The sequence below is a fragment of the Tympanuchus pallidicinctus genome, unplaced genomic scaffold (genome assembly GCF_026119805.1).
Source record: "Tympanuchus pallidicinctus isolate F22 unplaced genomic scaffold, pur_lepc_1.0 scaffold8, whole genome shotgun sequence".
Taxonomy (NCBI): domain Eukaryota; kingdom Metazoa; phylum Chordata; class Aves; order Galliformes; family Phasianidae; genus Tympanuchus; species Tympanuchus pallidicinctus.
In genome coordinates this window covers 22,692,651-22,716,081 of record NW_026294802.1, presented here as the reverse complement: position 1 = coordinate 22,716,081, position 23,431 = coordinate 22,692,651, and the positions used below count along the sequence as shown (strand labels likewise).

The 23,431-nt window shown below is 34.4% G+C and overlaps 1 protein-coding gene across 3 annotated transcripts in view; it reads right to left on the bottom strand.

Moving 5' to 3' along the window:
- SLC6A15 (solute carrier family 6 member 15) overlaps nt 1-23,431 on the bottom strand; it is a 33,875-nt gene that overhangs the window by 4,798 nt on the left and 5,646 nt on the right. For 2 of the 3 annotated variants that reach the window (XM_052668906.1, XM_052668907.1), the window contains exons 2-10: nt 18,744-19,220; nt 10,622-10,779; nt 9,961-10,087; nt 7,762-7,943; nt 6,073-6,183; nt 3,504-3,745; nt 3,210-3,402; nt 2,212-2,404; nt 1,755-1,914 (exon numbers count right to left, since the gene is read on the bottom strand). In XM_052668906.1, the coding sequence (XP_052524866.1) occupies nt 1,755-1,914; nt 2,212-2,404; nt 3,210-3,402; nt 3,504-3,745; nt 6,073-6,183; nt 7,762-7,943; nt 9,961-10,087; nt 10,622-10,779; nt 18,744-19,032 (1,655 nt within the window). In that variant the 5' untranslated portion in view covers nt 19,033-19,220. Of the gene's footprint in view, nt 1-1,754; nt 1,915-2,211; nt 2,405-3,209; nt 3,403-3,503; nt 3,746-6,072; nt 6,184-7,761; nt 7,944-9,960; nt 10,088-10,621; nt 10,780-18,743; nt 19,221-23,431 lie in introns of those variants that run through there. The other variant, XR_008202850.1, reaches the window with a different exon arrangement.

Here is a 23,431-nt window from a genome sequence, read left to right as displayed (position 1 = left end):
AACCTAGCCGTAGCTACTATTCACCTACACCTCCCTGGCCCATTGTCAATCTGAGCATTAGAAAGCAGCTGGACTGAGCAACTGCCAGGCCAGATAAGATATTAGCCCTCCTTCCCTCCTCAGAAGAGGGCCTTAAGGGAGAATGTAGTAGGCTAAATTTAGCATGTGAGCAGCTTGTTAAACCATTCTGGAAATATGTTTAAACTTACCTTTAATTTACAGAAGTTTACAAAAATTTTTTTAATGCTTGCCTAATGCTTGCTGAGACATGTGCCATCACTTCTGAGCACATGTGAAAACAACACATCTTACAAACTTTGCAAAAATAATTTAGAATCCATATGTGTACTGCAGTGTAAAAGAATATCTTTATGCATAAGTTATGGTTTGCATCATATAAGCTGCTGAAATAAGTTTGTGAAGTTTTAAATCTGCCTTCTTATGCCTCAAAATTGCAAGTTATGATCTGAACAAAACTATTTTTGTATTCTTGATGGAGTACATTGTTCCAGAGCCAGTAGAAAAAGAGAATATTTTTAGAGCTAATTCTTTTGGAGTGTGCTCAAGCCTTGATTCTCTTTTAATTCCCTTGTGGTCCTATTCCCTATTGAAATGTGTGCATGAAAAAAGTTCTTATAGCAATAAATACATTTTGAGAGCAGTCACACATGTGAAGTTACTGTCACATAAACACTGAAAGAAATTTTGAACCACATAGTTTGGGCTATTCTATTCTTTGTTTACACCATAGTGAAACACACCCTTAAAAAGAAGCTGAATTTGCAAATGGTTTGTGCCCTCTAAAGACTGCCTTTTCTTTCTGCATTCCCCAGATCTACAACTAATGAAACGTAAATCCATTCTCTTCATTTTCAAAGTCTTTCATCACCTTCTTCACTCTATTAATATTTCTTATAAGCCACCAATCTCACATTCTTACAGTTTCTGTCAAGTTATGTAGAAACATTAGAGATACAGTGGTCTTCATTGCTCTCCTCAGTCATCACTGATAGAAGACTAACCTTTTTTTTTTTTTTACCAAACATGCTTCCTCCGTTTAAGTTTTCATCCTATTCTTTGCTATAATTTCCTACTTTTTCCCTCACAACTAATGCAAAGAACATTTAAGTGCGAGAACACCCCATAATAATAAATAATAAACGAAACCCTTCTTACTGTTACAGCCACTAGAATTTGCTTTGTTTCTCTCAGACTACCCAAAATATTGCAGATTTGTTCAAAATACTCCTCATCTGCAGCTTAGACCACTTCTATGACTTCTTCAAATCCTTTCCTTACTTTCCTTACTTTACATATACAAATTCCCGATATTTGCCCATCCATCCTTCTTTCCACCTCTAATTTTGACTCTTTTATTGCATTCTTTATTTGTTCTATGGGTTTCACCTGACACACTATGCTTTGTTCCAAACTTGTTCTTTTAAGACTGGAGTCAAGTCCAGAATGACCCACTCTGACTCCTTTACTGCACCAAGAATAACAGCTTTATAATCATACAGACCAGCAAGAAATAATCGCAAAAATAAATTACTGTTTTCATCCTTAATTCCTACTGCACTCATTTTGTTTTGCTTTTCTTTGTCTTACAGTTAGTTTACGAAGAAGGATATCTTTCAACTGACTTGAATTTATGTGTTCATAGCAAATAGTTGGTGGTTTAGAATTATAACAGTAATAAGTATTGTAATGAATACTCTTGATATGAACAGGGGAACATATTTCCTCTAACTTACTTTTCTATTCCATAAATTCGGGTAACTGCAATGTTCTCCAAAATGACCACAATAAGCAGGGGCAGAGTAGCTGAGTAGTCATCAAACATCGTGACAAAATAATTTCCAGAGCGCTGCACAAAGATCAGGCCAATAAAAAATGCTACTAAGCAGCAGATGACTGGAATGAAGGACAGAAATACGAGTTGTAACAACAACAATTTTCAGAAGAACTTAACGTAAAGTAATTTTGAACAGAAGTTCTCTATTAAATTGAAGTTCACTGTTCCAGCTCTTGTTGCATCCAGAGTAAGTATCTAATTGTAAATATTAACATGCACATGTGTGGATGTACAGTCTGGAACAGTGATTTTCTCATCTGTTAAATGCAATTACTGAAATGTTTGAAGTCAGAAAATCAAGACTTACTACTTTTGGCTTACTGCTCTGACACGAAAAGAAAGGTTTTGAAACTCACCAGTAAGAATTTCTTTCCTAATTTTGAAAGTATCAACAATGGGTGTGATGATGCCTTCAATGGTTCCAAACATACTTCCAAGTCCCAAATTTACCAACATAAGGAAGAACATGACCGACCAGAAGGGAGAAGCAGGAAAGTGGGTCATTGCTTCTGTAAAGGCAATAAAAGCTAAACCAGTTCCTTGAACAGCCTGTCAGAAAAAAAAAATCCACATTATAATTCATGGATAGTAGCATTAGTCTTAGCAGTAATAGTAGAGTGACATTTTATCTTCATGCTCTATTAACAATGTAATTTTTTGCTCTTTTACAGATAATTTTGCATAGAGCTATTATATCAGATTAGGAGATACTTTAGTATATAAAAGACTTCATTTCTGTATCCGTGTTTCAGATTTAAAAGGTTGGAATATTACAAAACTTTTTAATGTCTAAGTCACTAATTTATATTTCAGCTTCAAATGTTGGTAGAATTGCAGAGAGTTCAGTGTTTCAAACTCGAAGTTTCTTTGTAAAAAGATTAGAAAAACGTTCTGTACTTGTATGGTTTATCACAAAGATTTCAAAACAGGATGATGTCAATTAAACAAATGTCTAATAACTAATTAACTATTTTCATTTCCACTGAAGTGATATCTATATAAAGTAATATTCAATAATATTGACAATAAAAGACATAATTGAGATGTTGAATAGATAAATCTCTACTTACAATTTGGAAAAATGCCTGCGGTCAAACAGGGCTTCAAAACTTTATCATCTCTTGAGGACTAATGTTATGGTTACAGTATGATAGAAATTAGTGGAGATGTCAAACTCAAAAGTGCTCACCTGAGCAAGAATAAGATCCACAACATAATCATATTTTCATACAGACTGCTATAGGGAATAGTACTGATTATGATAGGTACACTTCAGTTTATTTCAGGATTACAAATATTCCCTCTTCCTAAATATCCTAAATATTTTTATTTAAGGTGTATTTATTTCCCTCACCTTGTCAAGCTCATCTTCAATTTTACAAGATTTCAAGCCTAGTGAATCAAACTCCTCTTCTTTAACTTTCTGAATAATGTCATAAACTAAATTGTAATCTTCTGCTGTAATGCTTGAGAAATTGATATGATGTGGGATCATATCTTGGCTCAGATTTCCTGTTTTCAGAAGTTTTAAAATCTTCTCTGAATTTCTGTAAAACACAATAAAACAGAGAAATCAAACTTGATGATCTATGTGCATTCATAAATGAAATTTACCATAAGAATAATAATTAAAAATTGATATTCATACTGGATAACACATTTCTCATTTATGATATTGGCTTTGAAGCCCAGAACTGCAAACACCACCAAGGTTGCCAGCACAGAAGTGAAAAAATTGATGAAGGACACCAGTACAGCATCAAAATGGCAGTTGTTGTCTCTCTTGTTGTAGCTTGAAAAGGCAATGACTCCACCAAATCCAAGCCCTAAGGCAAAGAACACCTGAGTAGCAGCTTCTCTCCAGACCTTGGGCTCCAGCATAATTTCAAGCTGTTTGAAATTAGATACAATATATGTCAGCTATAACATGCACTTCTGTTACACACATAAAACAAAACAAACAAACAAAAAAAACCAACACATGAAGACAACCTACATCATAAAACACTAATAGCCCACTGTACCCCACTACAAACATATTTTCATTATGATAAAGCTGAATGTAACACTTCAAGTTGTGTGTACTTACAGACCAGAATTTCCATTTAATTTATACAATATAAATCTTAAAGAGAAATATTCTATACAATAGAATGAGATACTACTGAAGTTATGTGACAACTGAAATAGCAGCTAGTTACATTGTGAAATCAGAGAAAACATCTGTCATTTTTAATTCGTACTACTTGCCCACCTTATTTTTATAATACTTGGACAGACTGGCACTAGAATTAAGATTTCTTTTGGAAATATAAACCAATTTATAAATGTAGTAAGTACATTGCATTTTTTTTATTTTGTTTTTAATTTAAAAAGCAACAAGTTGAATACGAAATACACATTCTTATATGGAGTTCTATTACATGCAAATATGTAAAGCAAAAATATAGCATGTAAAACAAACACTCAGTCACCGGAATTTGTATAGTGCACAAGTAGAATCTCCCTTATGACAAGTTCAAAGCATCCAGATCAAAGTTAAATGAGTGATGTATTTTAGGAACAACTAATCTTTGCATCTCAACTCAAATATTAACTCCATAAAAATTTGCTCTTCAGATGATCAGACTTCAATAAACAGCTTTGTTTAAAGTTATTAGTCATTGTGTATCTAAAATCCTTCTCAACTCTGAATCAAAAAAAAGTTCATACTTCAGTATTTCATCCTCTTGAGTTGATCCAGCTCTGTCCACTTAACAATGACAAACCTTACTTCTTCAAATATTATAACCTTGCTTTTTCAAACATTTTTTTTCTAAATTCAAAACTTAATAAAAACAGTAAGACTGAAAGGCTGAAGCAAGCAACAGAACACTATCTTATTCTAAGTAAAAAAAGTCTGCAGTTGTTATGTAGAGATAATAAACACAGTCTTCTAAGTAAACACCCAAAAATAAAACACATTTGAAAAAAAAGGGCTTTATTACACTAAATTTTCCTGTCAAATGTATAGATTTTTAAATAATTTCAGTGCTTGAGTAGCTCAACTTGCTTGTATCAGAGTCATGCTAGAGATATTCCACAAGAGGGTGCTACAGGACTAGTCTTCATTTTACTAACTCTAACTGGTTTACTTAATAAAACACTTCTTTGTTTTCACAGACTACATGGAAACAACAAAATGTAGGGGAGTCTGAATACCTAGGTCGTTTCCTGGGAACCTACAACCCACGTTAAGCTTAAGTACAGAAACATTCTGAGATTTTTATAAAGATACTTCTGAAGGTTTATGTCTACATGTTCTCCATCTGACTTGACATGATTCCTAATCTCAGATTTAAACTATAACTTATGTTTTGATAATAACAATGATAAATTGGCAGACTGTCTTCAAGGATTGTTTATCTGAACATTTGAAAAAAATATATAATTAAATGATGAAATTAACTATAAAGTGAGGATCAACTGCAGCTTTTCTTGCATGAAAGATGAAATAATAAAGGGTACAGGGTGTATATTAAAGAGGAGTTTCAGTATTGATTCCTTCTCAGGATGCACTGGTACTTTTCTAGTTAAAGAAAGAATACTGACACTGAGAAACCAGATTAAAATTCAAGAGGTCTGCATTCCATCTCTGCTACAGATTAGTCAATAAGCATTACTTTTCTCTGTTCCTCAGATTTCCCCAAATTTGCCTAAGCAGCCTGCAAGTTCCTGCAGAACCACAACTCTGTAATGCAAGTGAAGTTTATTTCTAAAAGAAATAGATCCTTTCAAAAATGACAAATTAATTATTTAAATCTATGACAGGAGTCAACACTATGACACTCCAGAACGAAGCATTTAAATCCTAGAGAATCACAAGATTAAAAATGCACACCTCTTTTCATTACTGAACTCATCAAGTTTTCTAAACGTTCTCATTCCTATGAACAACACTTTCAGTTGCTTTGTAAAAGCAGGTAACTCAGGGAACTATCATGTAAGGGAGGTAACTTCACACATACATTCAGAACACTTGGAACCTTATGGACCTTAGGGCTAGATACTTTGGCACCGAGGTCAACAGCAACAGAAAAAGGAAACGATCAAACAGGAAAACAATCCATCTTCTATGAAGGCAATGTGTTTATCTGATAGCACTCATAAATAGTCAAATTGCCCCTGAATCTTTAAATACACTGGAAAAAAAATATATATATTACATTAGAACATACCTTAGGTGTGAACATATGACGAATTCCATCCAATGATCCATTAAGGAGCAGTCCTCTGACCAGAAAGCACAAGAGCACCACATAAGGAAAAAGGGAACTAAAGTACATGATCTAAAAAAACATTAGAAAGAAATTTAACATGACATCAGTTGACACTATTTTCAAAAGTTTCACACTCAGTATCTTTTGTACATATGGCTGAATTTAAAACTATTTGTTCACAAAGAAATATACAAAACATGCTCCCTGCAGAATAGAGAAAAATCACAAGACTGTACTCATATCAATTCCATACTGTACTAAAACAATACCATTGCCAGTAAGTTAACTAACAACAAGCTGTAAGCCTTCTAGGGAAACTGTGAGAGTAGACAAGGAGAAGATGAGGAGAAAGACAGAAACAGTTTCAGAAATGTTTCCCTTTGCAAACGCACTTTAACTCAAGTACATGATACGATAAAGATGGAGTATGAACAGAAAGTCTGAGTTCAAAAGGAGAGAAGCAGCAGTCTGGAAAGTATTCAACAAATGGAGTCAAACCACTAAGGAGTGCTTACTGCAGGAAAAAAAAAAAGAAAAAAAAGAAAAAAAGGAAAACTGGGGATATTCTCTGAGCTACAGAATCATTCAAGATCTCATTAGTTTGACCCATAAAAGCAAGAAACCAATATTGCTTTGACTACTGGATGAAAAAATGTCACAGGGCCTTGAGAATCCAGAAGCGTAACACTACACAATTTCTAACAGATTAAGGTTTTGATTTGTTTGGTTTTTTTTTACTGTTTAATGTGAAGATCAACAATTCTGGGCTTCTGTATCATCAAACAGAATATATTTGTGGCACAATGACTGACATTATCTAACAGCAGGAAATAAAAAATTCGTAATCAAATATGATCTTTTACTCTCCATACTGAAAAGCAAATTTCCTCTCTGCTTTAAAGTTTAGTAAATCAATTCTATTGCTAAACTTGAAAGTCATTTCTGTAGCTGAAATACATTAAAGTACACTGAAGAGATCAAAGACAATTCCTGCTCAACAAAAAAAAACTCCTAATAGCAAATAATTAATAGGTGACAGGAATTAACAATAGATCTCATCTGAGGAACAGATCTCAGAAAACCATTCACTGGTCAGTCTATGTGGCTGGATGGGAAAGAAGTCAAAGTGATGTACTCAGATCCAAAGGGATGTTTGGTCATTAATCAAAGAAACAACCCAGAATCCTGACTGTGATAATGACAGAAGCATGGATAATGATGACAGTAGCAATAAAAAGCAAATGCAAGGAATTTTGAGGGCCTAGGTAAATTGCAATCATTCTAAGCATTACAGATATACTCAGAAACTTAATTTCCTAGACATTCAGAAGCACACAAGCTCATGCTGCATTAACAGTTCAACAAGGCCAAGTTCCAGTTATTTGCAACAGTTATGTTGATAAGAACCAAAATCATTTTTCTTCAGATCTCAATCCCTGCTAAATTACAGTTCCCAAGGAAAAATACTAGTTTTAATGCTTAACTAAGAGTTGGGATTGTACAAACAGTGGGGTGAGTCACAGCATCCAGCTTACTCCTACATATTTAATGAAAGAACAGAGGGCGTGGTGAAAAAAAAATGTAGTGAAATAACCCTTAAATGCTTCAAAGTAAAATACTTGTCATTTAGGTAAACAGCATACTCACTTTGCCAGAAGACTGAATGCCTTTGATCATGGCTAGGCATACCATGACCCAGGCAGCCAGCAGGCAGATAGTCATCTTCCAGTTTAAACCCCCACTCTCTGACAGAGAGCTGGAAATATTCAGTGCTTCCCTGTACCAGTAATAGGTTGTTGCAGAACTCTTTTCACACTCTGGCTCCACAACTGTCAAGACACGTTAGCAAGTAAAGATTGGTTTAGGACAGAAGTATTTTCCCAACACTTCACTGTAAACTTGTATCAATTTCCAATAATTTCAATCATGCCTTCAATGCTGACAGAGAAATTGAATTCAGAGAGTAAAAGAAAATGGAACTGCTATCAATTGAAAGTTCTGGATGTAACTTTTTAAAAGACTCTTTTGGTATTACATACTCCTCTCCATATCGTCAATACAAGTCCTCAGCAGAAATAATTATTTAGTTAAGTAGATAAAGACTTACACTTCATTTTTAACCCTTTAGATTTTCTATACATAAAACCGCAAGTTATTCTCTGTGAAAATTCTCCCTCTGAATTTGAAAGCTGAGTTCCAATAATTTTGAAAAAAATACGAAGATCATTATCAATTGTGTCTGCTTTGACACAGAAATCAAATCAACAGACTTAATTACAAATGTTAATAACACAGCAATATTAAAGTGATGAGAAAATGAAAAAAAGGCTCCTTCATGCCTACGTTCTTAGGAAAGGTGCTACACATTCCAACAGTTACTTTTACTGTACTATAATTCTGCCTTATTCATATTATCAAACAGTTTAAGAAATTTTGTGCATCTAGGTATATAACACAAAGAAACAGAAATAATTCTTGAAAGAAAAAAAAATTACTTGACATTTTTATAAATTATTCTTGACAATCAATCATATTTTTAAGCTAGGTCCTGAGTGAAGGCGATTAAACAAAACAAGGGAAAAATACAGCAGGCATCAGATCTTCACCAAAATAAACTGTCAAAAGTGTCAGGATGATATCAAATGTAACGCTTTTCTGTGTTTTAGCTTGGTTTAAACGACCTCTCCTGAAGTTAGGCTGAAAAACTCTGTCTTACCATTTGAGGAGGATAAGAACACGTAAACAGACAAAAACTGTGGCTCAACCGTGGTCCTGTAGTCCAATGCTTGTGGAATACAGCTGATTTTAATGAGTGCCAACATTCGCAAATACTGATTATTTATTTCAAACAACTGAAGCAAGCAACTCTTGCAAAGACCATTTAAAAACATCATACAGCTTTTCAAATATCCGTAGTTATGGTATTCGTTAAAGGAGGGGGAGAGGAATACAAAAGATAATAAATAAAAATTTAAGATCTGATTTAAAAATACATTAAAACAAATATTTCATATTTCAATAGTGAGACAAATCCCACGTGTGCAATTATCACAACTGAAATCAAAGTATAGGAAACTTTTCATGCTATTGCATAACACTTCCATATAAGACATATTACAACAACAAAAAAGAAGACCAATGATCTAATTGTTATTGGTGTACAAAGCAAAAAGTGCTTTAGCCATACAAATTTCATTGATGTTTACAGTTTTCCACTTTCTGCTTTGTTAGTAGTGCAACCCCTCTTACTTTATCTCCAGGATGTCTTTCATACTAAAAGAAATGGAGAAACAACTTTTCTGCCTTTGTTTTTCACCATGAAAAGCAGTATCAAAATCAGAAAGAAGTTACGAGAAATTGTATTTTACATTTTTTTTTCTGCAACATACTTACTTATTACAAATGCTGTTGACTGCAATGTTCTTTTTCAAAATCTTTGCAATTGTCTTAGATTAGTTGTTGTATTTTTTCTTATTAAAATGCAATACCAGCTTTGTGTGTAACACTTTTTCCCACAAACATCTGTTTAAAGCACATTTTTTAATCTTTTTAGTTTGAAAATCTCAAACTTGATGTGACTGACAAAATGACAATAGAGTATTAAGAAGGAAACACTATTCAGCATTTCAGAAAAAAAAAGAGACAATAAAATCTCTTTTCCGTTCTCTTCAGTTATGTCAACAATAACCAGCAATAAAAAGAGATAGTTTTAAAAGCAGCCTTTAATTCATACTTTTTTCCCAATAAGCCTTGATGAAAATCCAGTGAAATTCAGCAGAAAGACTTGGTTTTACTTAGTGTGCGGACTTGTGTTTGCATGATACAAAAGAATGTTAACAGACTTACATGTATGGGATGCATTTTTTACTAGAGGACATTGGTCCCATGGCAACGGATGCTGAAAAGACTGGGAAAAGTAAAACAGACTCCATCCAATAATGACATTGTAGTACAGAGCCACAAAGAAGCATACCTATTAAAAGGACAAAAAAGAAAAAAAAAAAAAAAAAAAGACATACCAAAAAAAGTAAAATTTATGAACTACATTTTTTAATTCAAAAATTAAAAAAAACACCCATTAACATTACAATTTTGCAGATTTCTGAAGGTCAGACATACAACTTAATTTTCACTAAAATAAGTCAGAATAAGAACTGACTGGGTTGTTCTCTTAAACCTTGTTTAATGACGACTTTCTCACTTTCATTTTTCTCTGTATTTATCATATGACATCTATATTTTCACAGGCTTATTTTTCCCCCCCAGAAGCCTAATCTGTTCCCAAGTTCCTAATCTCCAATGAATCATAAAAAACAAGTTAACTGGTTTAACAAGTACATCCATATAAGCATTTTTACTGTACTAACTTAAGAACTTCCTAAACAGTGTAAATTGAACTTATAGCCTAGCTACAGGTCAGTGCTTTTTCCTTGTAGGAAAACAGAAAGTCTAAATCATACAAATTGGAAGTGAATTAAGGTTAAAAAAAAAAAACAAACAAACTTACTACACAGCTTGCAAATCCAATTCCTCCAAGTTTAGGGCTGATATAATTCCATACGCCGATACTCCCTCGGCGGATTCTCTGCCCCACAGAAAGCTCCAAGAAAAAGAGCGGAATCCCTATGATCAGTAGCAAGATTAAGTATGGCACAAGATAGGCACCTACAAAAGGAACAAAGTAGAAATCTGAGTGAATAAAGCCACCGTCTGACATAACTCATATACCTTCAAGTTTGCATTATTCATTGCAAAGCTTTTTCTATTGCATATAAAGAGTGATTTTACTTGGATGTTGATCATAAATCTTGTAAGATCAGAAAAGCCATGAGATAGCTTATTCCTAAAGCACTGAAATGTTTCGAGGCAAACTTTACTAAAAGTGAATCATTACCTAATCTTGGTTGTTCGAGTCATTACTTTTGCTTATGTGAAAATCTGGGCACATGAACAAACTTCTTTCGTACAATCATCATTTCCTAAAAAAAATCTCTGAATTTGGACTTGTAACAGAGTAGCAAGCTTCAATTTATAAAGGAAATACAGAGTGTGCTGCGCTATTACAACACTGAATTTCATCCAATCTTCAGTGCAGTTTCAAAAGACTTTTTTTTTTCCCCACATACACTTCAGATGCTTGGGAAGGGCAGAACAGTGATCCTATTCAGCTAAGCAAACAACCACCTTGCCCCATTTCTACCAGACTCTAGGCATGAGGTAGAAGTGAGATAGGGTTATCAGAGAACCAGATAGCCCACCTGGACTATTCACAAGCTCCTGCTAAAGACTTCTGAGAATGCAACTGTTACTTCAACTTTTATAAGTATGTAAAACATTTCCTCTTTTCAAGGTTGTATTCCCAGGAAGTGGTCACATACAGTTTTAACTTCAAGGTGTATCTCCATCTATTTCCACCAGCAAAACTACTTGCAAGCAAAATTCACATGTTAAGTGCACTGACAGTTTGGAGTCAAATTTCACCTTTGCTGATGAGGAATATATAGGACTACAGCTGAAACAAAATCTAGGTAGCAGCAATTAGAAAGACAGTACCTAATTTTCAAATGTGTGACTCATGTGCTGCAATATAGAGTACTGTGCTGGACACCCAAACTAAGTCTTTTAATCGCAACACTGTAAGGCTAAAGAAATTCACCTGAGATTTTGTCAAAGCAGTCTACACAACAACAGGTCGAAGATGGAGCTAGTACAGTATCTAATCACTTATGTGATGAGAGAGAAGCTGAGCACAGTTCAAAAGTCAATTTTGGATTTATCCTCAGCTCTAGCTAAGTGGTTTCCATACCCCATGACAACCTTCTAGGGCTTTTTCAAGAGTCTATCAAAACACATTATCATTTACATATCCTTAGTAGGTGGCTCATCTCAGGGAATAGGCTTTATTTTAGAAAAGTTAAACTTTCATAAGGAGTGCAGGAAGCATCAGATTTTATGGTACCACTTGCTCCTGTTTAGGTCTATTTCCTATTTTACTATTCATGAAACACACACAACGAGGACATCAGAACATCATCATCACCTTTGGTTATAAAGAATTTATGAAGATCCTAAGAATAAAGTAACTTGAAGTTTTGAGTCTAAGAAAAATAAGAAAAAAATACAGAGGAAAAATTAAATAAATAAATAAAAAGACAACTACTGATGGACCAGACAAAGAATCTATTGAACCTATCTACCCTACAGTCTCTAGGCTACTGTCAGCAATGAAACGGCTTTTGGAGTTTTATTTTCATGACAATATGATAATGCAGTGAAAGCAATAGAGCAGCATTTGATCAAAAACTACACCAGGCTCTGAATAAACTACTAGTTTAGAGAATATTCTGCGTGCTACCTCACAGAGATAAATATCATGGTATAACTGCCTATTTCATATACTGTCTGCTTAAGCATGTGATAGAAATATTCTTTGTCCTGCAGAAACAGCTACATTCCCAGTTTGTACTCTGGCATCTCTTGTGGTTTGCATTGTATATGCACATAATGTTACAGACACAAAGGACTTACTTCCTACTGAAAATAAATAAATAAATAAATAAAAATAAAAAAATAAAAACAAACAAACAAAAAAGAACAGGATAGAAGGAAATAGATCTGATGAAAACTGAGAAATAGAGTAACAACAACATTCCAAAATGAGGGGGCCTGTCAAAGAATGTACAAGACATATAATAGTATTAAGTACTCTTGTTTTATCACCATCATTCTCCCAAAGTTTCTGTGAGACAGGACTACACTGATAATTCACATTGTAAACAGGACATGGAAGCTTAGGCTTCACAAGCTTTAAAAATGTGGTTGTACAATTCATTGAAACCAATTGTACATAGTTTTTTTTTGATACTATAACACTACTGCAAATTATACCTAATACCTTAATTAGGTAGGTATTGCACGGCTAGGCAGAGAAAAGCCTAAACATCTCAAAAAAATTGGGGCCTAAGTGACTTACCCTGTATCCCTCTGGATGACTGCACTAGAGCAGGAACTGAACCCAGCTCTTCTGTGTCCCAGTCCACAACCTTAATCACAAGGCTGCAAAGTTAAGCACATGTTTAAAGACTGGGCTGATGTGGTTGCTTTATGGTGCAGTATCAATGTAAGTAGCAAGATTTATCAGTCAGATTCTACTAAATGAGTTAAATGAATGTGGTGCTAAATCCACATTACATTATATGTTACACAACCCTGTAATTCAATATGGATGGCCAGTGGATATCATCTCTTTACTTCAGGGCTTGTGCACAGGACCTGCTGAGGTCCTTCTGATCATCCCTGTAAGGACACAACAGTCAACGGTGCACATCTGGGTTTAAATACAATGAGTTTTAGATACACAGTTGTATGATCTTGTTGTATCAAAGCTGCAAAATGCATCTCTGTCCTATAGCTCACATACTCCACAGTATCTCATCGTAAGTATTTTGTTGGATCCTTCCCTGAAGCAAGACATACTTCAATAATCTGTAAGTCACCTTCACTTCATCATAAAACAGAATCACTATGGAAACAGTTCAGAATGTCTTTTATTTGCCAGTCCATGAAAACATGTGTACTTGGATAGCAATATTGAATAAGGATCATTTTTATTTGAATTAAAACAATGAACTATACATGCCAGCCTTGAACAGCATCCTAAAATTAGTTACATTCATATTGTCTGACACATCTGCCAACTGAACAACTTTTTGGTGGTTACAGTTTTGTGGTTCAGTATCCCCAGGTCTCCTTTCTATAGTTCAAAAACCTCTCAATTCTAAAATCACTTTGTTTGCATATTTTGGTCTTAAACATTGGCTTTTCTATTAAAAAACCCACTACTGTACATTTTTCATCTCAACTTCATAAGGAAAAAATGTGCATTCAAAATATATGACATTCTTTTTCATTAGAGTTAATAAAATAAATAGAATTAATAGCAGAAATAAAAATGATTTCTTGATTTTCAGACCTAGTGAATATTTATATTGTGCAGAACACAGATTTAATCTTAATTTTTTTATTTAGCCAAGTACCATAATCAGATACCTAATAATTTCTCTTTATACTATAATAAATACTAAGCTTAGCAATTATTGATTATTGAGCAATTATTGATAGAGATGGAATGTTACCATTGCTTTTTATTTAAGTTTTTATAAATGTCCAAAAAAAAAAAAAAAATTAAGAAAGAAAAGAAGAGGGAAAGAAAGAAAAGAAAATGGCATGGGTTTTAGTGAGTGAAGTGTCAGAAAACAGTTTCAGAAGAATATAACATAACAATTATCATCCGGATAGCACAGAACTTTTCTTTTCCTTGAAGTCACTTGAAAAATCTAAAATCTTTAAAGATTTGTTTCACTTGCTGCTGCGGTAGTTTTTCATTTACTGTTTCATTTCTGTTCACTGCAGGAGAGTTAAACTAGATGACCTCCAAAGATCCCCTCCAACTCTGAGGATTCTATGATTCTATGATTCCATGATTCAGTTCTTACTCAGTGAAGGTGAGTTTTACCATGCCTTGATAAGACATCAGCGTTCTTGTAACTTACAGCATACTTACTAATAGAAAGTTTGCAAGAAGATCTTACCAATATGAAAATTAACTTATTTTGAATATCAAATGTTAAAATCTTCAAATTTATTAAAGTGAACAACAAAACATAAAAGGTTCACAGTCCACTGAACTACTTTAATTGAATTTATTCACCATTACAAAATACAAACTGCTTTTATCAAGAAAACCCTACTAACAAAGGTTTTATATTTTATCACTAGGTTTACAGCCTATTTTACTGACTGGATGGTGTTCTTGTCAGTAGTCTTACACAGATTTAGCATGTGTGCCTATTTACAAAATTGCATTTAAATCCCCTTAGCCAATCAGCTCTAATGAAGAATTAAACTTGCAAATTAAAAATCAGGCATTTTCAGTGCACTGAATAAGATAAAACTAAATTTCATGAGCCTGACGCTATAGTGTAAATTAAGAATTCACAAACCATTGATTACACATTATTGATAAAAAGCTAAGTAACATAGCTGCTGAATATATTATCAGTGCTGGAAATACAAGAGAGTACTTGCTTTGTTCCCATTCCTCTAAAATTTGACAATGAGACTAAATTGTCCAGTCACTGCCGAGTCTTTAAGAGTTTACATGTTATTTCCTCTATTTACAGTAGTTCTTAGAAAGAGTTGCTTTGTTTTTCATAAGCTCACAGAATAAAACTGTTCAATCTGCTGATATTTCAATACAAAATCCAGACTCCTTAACTATGAAACCTCCTGATATGATTTCACTCACATCACTCTTTTCAAAATGTACTGGTAATTAATCTGCTATAGATTTTCTCATGCTAGTCACATCTTTTATCTGTTTATCTTTTGTTTACTTGTTTTTATTGCATATGAAGCAAAGGTGTGTCACTGAATTCTGCCACATTAAAAAAATGACACCCACTGACACTCTTTGATGCTTGCTAAGAGTTTAGAGAGACCAAATAGTGTACGTGAGCACAGTGGTATGTGGGTGGCGTGTTTCAGCTTTGGTGACAGAGATGTGAAAAACGTGGATGTGAAGAACATCCATGTTCTGGATCACCATACAGATTTTTAAGAGTGTGGCATGCAGGCTCTTGTTCATCACTGGTAAAAATGCATCTCTAAGGGTGGTGACTATGTTGAAAACAGTGTTTAGTAACTGAGAACTTGGTCTATCAAGTAGTGTTATTGTGTTCTTTGTCTCTGTTGTGGCTCCCTTTGAAGCAAATAGAAGGCATTATCTTTGAATAAATACGAAGACCGGGGTCACTTGTCCACAACAGGGCACAAAAGATAGCATGACTTCACAGGCAGGAAAGAATCATCCCAGTTTTGAAATAAATCAACGTATTAAAACGTCATCAACTAAGGAATAAAGTGCACTAGCAGACAGCAAAATATGGATCAAAAAAAAGTGAGTGTGCTAATGATCTGGGTTAAGGTCTTCCAGATCCTCTCTTCCAGTTTATTCTAAACAATTTGCCCTTTTCTGAACAACCTGAACTTCAGAAACTCCTTTCTCATTCAAACAGTCCAGATGTTGTGATTAGGACATATTCTCAGAGAAATGGGTTGAAGAGCTTCAGGTTCCAACTGAATCCACAGAATCTGATAGATACCAAAAACAAGGAAAGAAGGCAGCAGAACTGAAGCCAGGTGCAAGGGCAAACTGAGTGGAGTATGAGAGAGAACCCTCCCATGTGGTGGTATCAGCTGTTACATATCAGCTCTCCTATCTTATATAACTTCACTGTGACTATAATTAAATATTGAAAGACAAAGACCCATGCCACTGTCTAAAAAAACTATGAGTTGTTATCATGCTGTTATTTTTCTTTTATTCACATTGGCTATATCCCCAGCTGACTGAAAACATTGTGAATTCCTTGAAATTTTGCTAGTTTTCACTAACATGTGATACAGTCTACCCTGAGTAGTTATATTTTCTATCAGAAACTTGTTTTGTTACTTATTGTCTTTTGCTCCAAGTGCAACACGAATTAAAAGACAGATGCACAGCTAAACTGCTATATCAATTTGTTTCACTTTCTAACTTGACATCTATTCCTGAAATTGTTATTAAGTTTTTATACAGAAAGTGTGTATCCGAAAAACCACACATCTTTGTTCTCATATAGCAATAAATAAATTGTATAGTGTAAAAATGGTTAATATAAAAAAACTTTTTAATTTAGTTTAAGTATACTCATTTCTGATGCAAACAACCTTTGTGAGTCATTGAGGAATAATCAGCTTTTTAATCCATAGGTTGCAACAGAGGAGATTGGGTTTTGCCTACCAGGGAGAAGGTGGATCTCTAGTGAGGATAGTGAAGGAGTCAAAGATCTATAATCAGGTCTTCTGAACACTTTCACACCCTTACTCACTGATCCTAAAACTCCTTTGAGTGCTTCCTCATTCTAAGCCAAGTAAATGCACTCTACTGAAGCCTCAAATTCTCTTAATACTTGCTGTGTTACAGCTACATCCCTTGTTATGTTGAAGTCCCTTACAGCTGCACACTAGCTTCTTTGATCCCCTCTTACAATAAACATTCTCTGGGAGAGACCAAAGAGTGAAAGCCAAGGAAGCCTTAGCTCTAATCATCACTTGCTTTCCTCTGTCTTGTAAAATTAGCAACCAAGTTAAATTCATAGTTTCAAACTGTTGCAATGCATTAGTCTTGAGCTACATCTTGACTGATCATTACAATGAAGTTATCTAGAATATAAACATTTTAATAGCTACAACTTCAACTAGCATCAGTTTGCTCTAGAATTATTTAATAGAAGTATTAATTTTTCAACTAATAGTGATTCATGACTGATTCTAAGTTATCTAGTAAGCTAGATGACACTGTGTTTCATTGAAAATCTGGGTTGGTTTTTTTTTTTTTTTTTTTTTTGAGAAACTACATACAACTTCTGTTTTCTCAGTTTTACAGTTACACAGTTTCACAGTTACAGATCAAGAAAATTTTATCTTCCATACAGACCATATGACTTTCTCTCCAGAATAAAGAAAAGAAAGTTGAAAACAAGTGTGAAAAAAAATTATTGCACTAAGCAAATGTAAAAGAATTTACACTTTATCATGGAGATGGAAAATGTGAAAGTAGAAATCTCCCATTTTAGCTTTTAAACTGAATAAGAGAAAATGGAGAAATATATGCTGATTATACTCTACACTAAATTCTCTACTTCTCATTTGCATCAATCTTGCCATTCAACCTTTAGAATCCAGTATGAATTATATGTTATTTTTCATTTTATGTTCTATATCATGGATTCAGTTTTTGTATCATAAAAACTACGTTTTGTTTCAAATTCAGCTAACTAGCTATGATAGAATGAACATTAATGTAGTATAGCAGAGTACAGTACAGAAAGGATAAAATACTAATCCCAGAGGAAGGCCTCTAGCTACTTACTTTCTTCTATGCTCAAGACTATAAATGAACAGCTAATAAATAATGTTTTAAGCAAAAGGTAAAATATTTAGGAAAACAGAACTATGTAACAGCATAAAACAGATACACTCCATTAATGTAAATTTTATGATGCAAATTAATCATTATCAGTTAAAAAAAAATTCACTTGCTAATCTACAGGAAGTAAATAAAGAACTACGAGCTAAAGGTAATCAAAAAGAAAAGCTCTGAAGCTAAATAGTAAAGACCGAATAGTGCTTTGGTATTTAAAGTGGAAGTAGATTTAATGCTTTGATTTATTCCCCAAGTACTACTAAGAACACTTTAGCACTATGATAACCAGGTTCTAAATAATGCATCACCTCCAGAAAGACCTAGCAGGGTTTTGGTTAACCAATAGGAAAGTCCCAAGAGCTGTTAAGACACTTTCTGCCTCAAAACAAGAAAATGGAATCTTATAATTATCTCCTACTTACTGTAGCAGATTTGTCTCACTAAATAAAGAGAACGTGGATTTTTCCTCAAAAGGTGTGGTAGAAATTAAAAGAAAAATCTAACATGCTGCAGTAGGTGTTACTGTATGTGTGCTAACAATAATCTTGTTAAATAATAATGATTAGCTTCATCATTTAGCTACAGCTATCACAAAACTTACCTCCACCATTTTTCTGACACAGATATGGGAATCGCCACACATTCCCTAATCCTACCGAAAATCCAACTTGTGCCAGAATATACTGGAGTTTGCTATTCCAAGCAGGTCTTTCATCTTCCACATCTGAGCCTTCTTCAACATCCACATCTTTTTCTTCCTGATCACCAACCATCAGCTCACTCTTCTTAAAGGCATCATCTGAAGAGTCTTCGTTAGAGAGGAGGTCCTTAACTGACTCAATGACCTCGTCATCTAGGTCTCTCTTCACTACCTTGCTGTTTTTAGGCATTTGTAATATGAGAAAAATACAGAAGTCAAGTTCAACTGGGACAGATGGAGAAGTGCTGAAGAAAGCTCTCGCTCTGCTGGGCAAAAAATTTTGCAGAAATAGAATAAAGATGCTGCCTAAGTCCTTGATAGCAGTGAATCAAAAATACGGACTTCTTTGTTTCTGAATGTTTGTTCTACTGAAAGTATCTATGGGAAGAAAAAAAAAAAAAAAGAATATTATTATACAATGCAGAACTTAATTTAGTAATTGTATGTTCTGGTTTATCCAATTTCCCTTATCTGCAAGGTCTGAGAAGAGAAAAAGAAGAGATATTAAATTGCTTTCACATCGCTGGTCATAAATTCATGTTTTGGTCCTAAGTTTCCATATAAAATGCATTTCATTCACTTGCTGAGGGTTTGTTGTTTTTATTATTATTATTGTTTTTTCATTTGTTTCCTAAAGACTGATAGGCCAATTGCTCGTATTTCACTCTGGAAGCATAATCAGGTTCTCCTTACTAGACATAACAGGGCGTACACTCTGCATACAATTTAGGAGACCAGCTCCATTCTTTCCTGACTTAGAAGCCCTATGGAACTGCTGAGTTTATTTAAAAAACAATTCAAGCAAAGTAGATTAATGTTTGGGGACCATTTCTGAAAGTCATACAGCAATTAAGTCACACAGCAATTAAGATGCTGATGTATAGGACAAACTCAGCACTTCAAAAGCAAGGGAGACTTATTTATTCTTCATCTAGGAATACATAACCACAATCATATTTTCAAAGGAGATAGCTTCCTCTCTTCTGAGCTGTAATGCTTTCTTGGAAAAAAGGAAGTAACTAAACATACATAAAACATTTGAGAAGCTGTTACCAAACCCATTGGAAAAGCCTACTGTTTCAAAAGTGCATGTACAGAGAATAATAAAAAACAAAAAAAACTGCATTATACTTACATGCTTTTCTTTAACACAGTGAATCATTTATAAGGACTGAAGGACTTCCTTGCAGCTGCCATGCTGAAGGCAGGAATTTGGGTAGGAGGTTTTTTTTTTTCAAGAAATTCAGAAATTCTCTTCTATTCACATGGGACAAAACTGATACGTACAAAACCATCTGCACAATTAAGAGTCTTAAAAGGGATTTAGATTATGTGTTAAGCTTCTTGAAAACCCTAAAGCAGGACTAGATTTCCACACAGAGTCTAATCAAAACTCCTGACTGATGAGAATCAGAAATTACTAGAGGATACATGCAAACTTTCTGATTTTGCATATGAACTTGTTACAATATCTGGTCCATAAGATGAAGATTGTACTATACTGTGTGGAACTCACATAGAGCTGAGAACTGTTCATACTATTACTGGACCGACAGCACAATAATTGAGACCTCAAGAGTGCTTCAGTGCCTAGTGACAGGTCACAAAGAAAGAAGTTAAGCCACTGGAATGCAGCCCACAGCTTATCCAGTAGACACTCACAAAAACAGCACTAAAACCTCTGTGAGCACAAGTGCTATTATCAGCCTTGGGTTTGATAGGATAATTAACTTTTTGATAGTTTCCTAGGATTCTGAAGCTGAACTTCACTCCAGTTGCCTACTGAACTACACTGTAATCTCTTTCCATTCATTCCCTAGATTCTTGTCACTGACTTCTCACCTTCCCCATCCCTCTGTCACTACCTCTTCTCACCAACTTCACCTATGGGCATACATCCCACATTTCTAAAGCACAGTAGAGCTGGTTTGTGATCTGATTCACAGCTCACCACTGATGCTGAAAGGGTTCAAGGTCCTATAAATGTTCCTTCGAACATGTGGTGGACCTAATAGCAGGCTTTGTTTTCTCTCTGAAACTAGCTCTTCAAAATAAGTAAGTGTAAGAGTAAGAGGATACAGAACAGTGTAACAGGGAAAGCAACTTTATCTATTTCACCTTTTAGGTTGCAAACTCTTCAAAGAACTGTGTGAAGATTCTAGTCAATCTTCAGCAGCTGTAGCTGCGACTGATGTTTAGGTAGACACAGGATGCAAACACCAATAATACATCAATTGAAGCATTTATCCTAATTGAGCTTTGGGATTTCAAACCACAGCATCTGTTACTTCAACTGCTACTTCTATTCACTTTCCAACTTTTTCTTTCTTATCATTGATGAAAATTAATGCAGCTTCTCAGTTCCGTTCATTAGTAACAACACTGAGCAGTAAGAAGTTAAAATGAAACAATTTTACCTCTGTTCTTTATGTAAAAGTTGCAGAAGTAAATCTACATCAAAATTTGTCTGTATGTCCAAAATCCTTTTTCAATTGTAAGAAACAGCCATTTATCAGTATTTATTAAAATATTTTAGAAGGACACATCTATACAGGTACTTCAGATGCAATAACTTGCAGGGTAGCAGTATGATTTATCTGCTGCTGTCCCCAGGTGAGTCAATGCCAACAGAAATTGCATCATTCTGCCTGTCCTCTCATGCATTAAACACTGCATTGCTACACTTCAAAATACACTGGGCCTGATATTGCTATTCCTAGCACGATATCATATTAAGTTTCTTTTCATTAACTTTCCATTAAGCAGGCTGTTATCAATAGTAATATCATAGTACAGGTTTGCAATATCTGAGAAAATGCTGGAGGCATGCTCGGCAGGCTGATGGGACAATGTTCGTTTTCAACAGCACTGATTTGCTAATTGAATATGTATCACCATCTAGACTGCATCAGAGAGTACACTGCTCACGTCCTTCAGGATACATCACAAATCCACAGGTGAATTCAGAGTTTACAACTTGTTTTCTGTACTAAAGGTTTACAGTAAACAAAACACAGTCCTACCTCAGCAGACTCTACCATCAGGTTCCCTTTGTTAAAATGTGGTCTCAGTCGATTTGTTCAAGGGCTCTGATGTTGTGCTGGGCCCTCTCAGAACACACTCCAAGAGACTTGCACAAAACCCTTTCTCTGATCACCCTGTGCACCCTCTGCACAGAAAGTAAACTCCAAACTACTCAGCCCAAGCAGAGTACAGATATGACTCTGAATGAGAAGACAACTGGTAAAAATCACCCACTGGCAGAGCTGGATAATCAAGAATCACTGAATAAACTTTATTTTGTACAGTAAAATTCCTACCTATAAAATACTGTTTTAGGTTCCCAAGTAACTTGGCTCTTGTCAAGTACAGAGATGGAGTTCTTGATTATGATCAAGACATAATTAAGAAACATAAAGCCAAATTCTGTTAAACTGCTCTTTGAATTCCACTTCTAGCTATCTTCTATATAGACTTGTATAAGTAATAAAGCATTACAGCCTGTTTCCCCTAAGTATGTCCAAAGTACTCTCCCAAGATAAATAAAACCACCACATTTACCAATTACAGAATCTGGTATCAGACTCAGGCATTACTGTCATCATTTTAAGCACTAAGTCTTAAATCTTGTCATGTATGGTAAAATATCACTATATAACACCATTACTAGCACAGTGCATTTAAAAGTAAAATGTCAAAAACACAACACAACTTAACTATTTAAATTAAATTAGTAGCTATTAAAGCTATTTCTTGTGGATTTTTTGTGTTTTTTGTTTTGTTTTGTTTCCTATTTGAGATCTACTTCATAGAATTAGATAGCTGATTTCATTCTTGCTTCTGAGCAGTATAACTCATCCTTTTTATAATTTAACTGATGTCATGCATCAAATGAAAACACTAAAGGAAACTTCTTATCATATGTATTGGAGACCATCAATTTTCTCTGGACTTATCCACAATTTAAAGCAGCAAAGAAAGATGCTATCCTTTTTCTCATGTAAAATACCACTTCAAAAACCTAAAGTTAATCTTAAATTGACCTGACAATCACCTCTACTGTTTGAGGAAATTTAACAGAACAGAAATCGCTGCAGATTACCAGGGTTCAAAAATCTGATTTTTTGGAAATAAGTTGCCAAATCAACCTAACTAGATATTTAAGATGTCTTATTAATATTAGCCTTGATATGTTAAAATTTATACTTCTTTCTGGTACTGAAAGATAAAAGGACTTCTCTGCTACATCAAGAAAACTGCAGAATCAGGCTTTCCTTCTAAGACAGTGGGAATTTTGTTATTTTCCTTCATGGAAGAATCAAGTCCTAACACACCAGCATGCAGAGGGAAAGAAACCTAATTAGAATGCCATATTATTAGCAGATTAAGCAACAATGATCCCTTGCAATACAAAATTCAGATCCAAATTAGCTGCTTAGCAGATCTGAGCTCTCTATACAACTTTTAATTCAGGTTCAAATCCAAATTTTGTTATGCTGGCTCAGGGAGATAAGAAAGGCAGTCTCAGCTGACCAAATTGCACGCATTTCCATTAGGACTTGAGACAAGTTTGTCAGCTAAAGCACAAA